A 4,631-nucleotide genomic window follows, 5' to 3' on the forward strand; every position below is an offset into this window, starting at 1 on the left:
GATTAATCCTGTGAATTAACTATGCCACTGAGATTCAATTACGAGTATCTGACCGGGTGTTGAATCAGGTGTAGGATTCACTATGAGAAGCTAATTGTCGAGTGTTCCCTGATATATTATTTATCGTTTCTAAGTTTGCGGCTGGATGTTTGTAGACTGCTCCCTTTGTTATTACGGAGTATTTGGTTCTTGATTTACCTCTAATTGAATCCTTGACTAACATGTTCATCCTCTCAGCTCCTATCTTCTACTTTATCTGATTGATCTAACCACATAGGGCCTTATGGGTTCCATTCTCCGCTTATTGTTTGCTTCTAAGTGCAATGTGGAACTGAAGTATTACTATTGCAGGAATATATGATGAGAAAACGGAGTGCAATCTAATCATCCTTTTCTTGGCCAATTTGGAGCATGTTGGAGATACAAGATAACCCAAACAGTATATGAACCGATCCGACAGGTTCCTCGTATCAATCATTCACGGGAGGTATATTTTATGCACTAAATATGGGTGAAAATGGGTTGGGCTATGCCGCCAGTCAGTGTGTCATTTAATGTGCCACACTCAGTTTTTGTCAAAAATCACACCTTATACAAAATAATAGCACTATTTCACAAGTGCTTTAAATGATTCTCCAATTTTGTGATACTATGAAACAATATCAGAACCATTAAAATAAAATACCACAAGTCCTTAGAAACAATATCACAGTTTTGTTATTAATGTGTTAAACTTACTACTGACATTATGTTTTTGTTCTTTGTTTTCTTTTTCTGCAGATTTTTTCACGTGCGGATGTTGATTAAGAGCTTGTGTGCATGCTGAGAAAGTATATATTACATCATCAACTTAGCAAAATCATCTCTTTTTTACTCATTATACACACATATACAAATTGTTTTATGCTTAGATGTAATTCCAAATGGTAACAAATTTGTATTCTTTCTCTATTTTTGGTTAACAGTATCATAAAACTTAAGAATCAATAATATAGTGTTACCAAGATTTGCCTTTTTTATTTTGCAATATCACACGTTATTGTAAACAATATCACACTTCAATTGAAACAATATCACCATTCTTCTGAGACAATATCATCACATCACGCTTAATTGTAGACAGTACCCCTTGTGTGATATTGTTATACAATATCACATGTGCTTATAAACAATATCAGTCTGTATACAATTGTTGATGACCGAGTGCAGGGCTTTAATAAACTTGGTAAAATGAATAAGCCGTTGTTCGTTTGGACTTAAAAACCCTAATGAGAGGCGATTTTGAGGAGATCTTGGAGACGACTTGCAGCCTCAACTAGGGCTTGATTTCTCTTCATTATGGCTCGAAATTCTGCAAAGAAATCAAGTAACAAGAAATCTATGATTACTAAACGTGCCAAATTTAATAAAACAAAGAGTAGCAACCGTATTGAAGGGAAGAAACAGGGACCTTCGGAGAATGATGTGGTACGTACAAAACCTATGCATGAGGTTAATGGAGTTCCGGGACTGTCTTTTGATGATGAAGAGACACTGCTTTGAAAATACTCGGTGGGTACAAAGCGAGATAAGCAAAGCGGATTTAATCGTGCAAATCGTAACATGACTGAAACAGAGGTTCCCTCTGTTTTGGAGCAACAATCAAAGGCTCGCAACACAAATCCTTGTTTTCCAAGGAAGATGTGCGAGGAGGAGGTAGAATATTGGGGTCAAGCTGTGATATGCTTTGTTTTAGGTGCCAATCCTCCATGGGAGGTCTTGGAAGGATTTATTCATCGTATATGGAATAAATATGGCATTGATAAGATTTCCTTCTTACCAAATGGTATATTTTTGGTCCGGTTTAAAGAAATGAAGAATAGGGATGCAGTCTTACAGGCTGGATACCACATGTTTGACAATAAACCGTTGGTGATTAAGCCATGGCAAAGTGATATTGATCTGTTGAAAGAAGAGGTTAAAGTGGTACCAGCTTGGATGAGATTATATGGTTTGCCTTTGAAATTTTGGGGTAAATGTTTACCCAAAATAGCTGGTCTAGTTGGTCCTTTTGTTAAAGCTGATCAAGCCACAGAGGAGAAAACTAGGTTGGGATATGCTCGAGTAATGATTGAGTTGAATGTAGGGCATAAGTTTCCAACTAGTGTGCAATTCAAGGATGAGAATGGTATTTTATTGAAGATCAAAGTGGAATATGAATGGAAACCGAGCATTTGTTTGAAGTGTAAGGGCATGGGACATGAAACTAATGAATGTAGGAGGACTCATACCAAACATGCACCCAAACCAACTGGGAAGATGGTTTGGAGACAGGTCCCTAAAGTCACTAATGTTTTATCAGACAAGGATTACCCTGTGCTACAACCTAAAACTCCAACAAAGACTCAGACTGAGGAGATTGAGGAGAGTGACCAGGATGATATTATTGATGATGTTATTGACCTTGATGCTATTGAGAGAGAACAGAATCAGGTGACACAAACTGGTGACCCTCCCAAACAACCTGTTTCTAATGAATAGCATAGGTTTTTGGAACGTGAGAGGTCTTAATAATGTAAATAAACAGAAGTTGGTTAGATGTTTTATGAATAATCACTCAGTAGGCCTGTTTGGTTTACTTGAGACTAAAATAAATGGTACTAATGTGAGTAATATTTCTCTCAACATGTTTGATGGTTGGTGTGTCACTACCAATTGTCATACACACAAAGGAGGAAGGGTGTGGCTGTTATGGAAGCCTCAGTTGTTTGATGTGTGGGTGTTGCATTATGACCCTCAATTTATCCATGCTAAAGTTCGCATCAAAGCTACTGCGAAATGCTTCTTTCTAACTATGACATATGCATTTAATGAAGGAACTGACAGAATTGGATTATGGAACTGGTTGAATAGCTATGCTGCTGGATGTAATGAACCTTGGGCTATTGTAGGTGATTTTAACATAGTGATGAATCCTGATGAAAGGCTAGGTGGTCAGACTAAGCCTGAAGACATGGAAGCTTTTGTGGATTGCATGAATAATTGTGATATGGTAGATATTCAGGCAACTGGTGCTTTCTTCACTTGGACGAATAAACAAGATCATCTGCATAGGAAATATAGTAGGTTGGACAGGTTTCTCATCAATTCTTCTTTGGACTACCATGTTTCTGAAATGGTTGGGCACTTTTACCCTGAAGGAGTGATGGATCATACCCCTTGTGTTGTTTATAATAACAGACTTACTTCTCTGAAGAATAGGAGCTTCAAATATTTTGCTATGTGGAGTGGGGCTGTCGAATTTTTGCCTAAAGTTCAGGAGATTTGGGGCAGGAATATCTTAGGCACAAAGATGTTTTGTATAGTTAAAAAACTTAAGGAGTTGAAGCCTGTCCTTAAAGAATTGAACAAAAATTGTTATCGACATTGAGGTTCAAACTGTGGAGACCGAGAAAGCATTGAATGATATTGGTGCGATTAAGTGGGAACCCTACTAGTACTGATCTGATTAACAAGGAGATTGATGTTATGGCCAAACTCAGGAAGCTTCGTAAGGACAGAGACAGTTTTTTACAACAGAAAACCAAGGCTCAATGGTTAGAGGGGGATACAAACTCAGCATATTTCCATGGTATTATCAGGAAAAAGTGCTTGAGAAACACTGTCATTCAGATTGAAGATCAGCATGGTGTAGTTTGTTCTGAGAGTAGTAGCATACAGAATGCATTCCTGGAATATTATAAAGGGCTCCTGGGCAGTAAAAAGAATACTGAGGATGTGAGGGATGATGTTTTGGCTTATGGGAAGGTCTGTACTGTGGAGCATGTTGGGATTTTATCAAAGCCAGTGACCTATGAGGAAGTGAAACAGGTGGTTTTCTCCATACCCATTGATAAAGCACCAGGACCTGATGGATTCTCAAGTGGTTTTTTTCGAGATGCGTGGAGTGTGATTGGACAAGATGTGTGTGAGGCAGTCAAGGATTTCTTTGCAACTGGTAAATTACTTGGCCAGGTAAATGCCACTAATGTATGCCTGATCCCCAAATGTGAGAGACCGACTTCAGTGAAACAATTCAGGCTCATTGCCTGTTGTAATATGCTATACAAGATCATTTCTAAACTCCTATGCAACAGGTTAGCTCTAGTTTTGCCAGATATTATTCATGAATGTCAGGGAGCATTTGTTCAAGGGAGGTCCATCATTGAAAATGTTCTGATTTGCCAAGATATTGTCCATCAGTACTCCAGGACAAATGTGTCACCCAGATGCCTGTTTAAAATAGATTTACAAAAAGCATATGATACAGTTGAATGGGATTTTGTGGAGCAAATGTTGGTTGGTTTGAAATTTCCTACACATTTTATCAGTCTGATCATGGCCTGTATTCAATCCACTTCTTTTACCTTGGTCTTGAATGGGAATAATTTTGGTTATTTCAAAGGTATGAGGGGTCTGCGTCAAGGTGATCCAGTGTCTCCTCTCATCTTTACAATTTGTATGGAATACTTGACAAGACTCATTAAGTTTGCTACAGCAAGATGGGCTTTTCATTATCATCCTTTATGTAAGGGACTCAAGCTCACCCATCTAATGTTTGCAGATGACCTGTTGATGTTCAGTAAAGGGGATGCTCCTTCTATCCTCTTACT

The 4,631-nt window shown here is 38.1% G+C and overlaps 1 protein-coding gene across 1 annotated transcript; it reads left to right on the top strand.

Moving 5' to 3' along the window:
• The first annotated feature begins 2,665 nt into the window (after nt 1-2,665).
• On the top strand, nt 2,666-3,409 carry LOC141637461 (uncharacterized). The gene has a single exon (XM_074446938.1). The coding sequence runs from the start codon at nt 2,666-2,668 to the stop codon at nt 3,407-3,409; it is 744 nt and encodes a 247-aa protein (XP_074303039.1).
• Nucleotides 3,410-4,631: the final 1,222 nt, after the last annotated feature.

This window comes from Silene latifolia, unplaced genomic scaffold, assembly GCF_048544455.1.
Source record: "Silene latifolia isolate original U9 population unplaced genomic scaffold, ASM4854445v1 scaffold_112, whole genome shotgun sequence".
Taxonomy (NCBI): domain Eukaryota; kingdom Viridiplantae; phylum Streptophyta; class Magnoliopsida; order Caryophyllales; family Caryophyllaceae; genus Silene; species Silene latifolia.

Bases quoted from the DNA above. Each gene is read 5' to 3' on its own strand.
- LOC141637461 (XM_074446938.1), top strand. From the start codon at position 2,666: ATGTTTGATGGTTGGTGTGTCACTACCAATTGTCATACACACAAAGGA.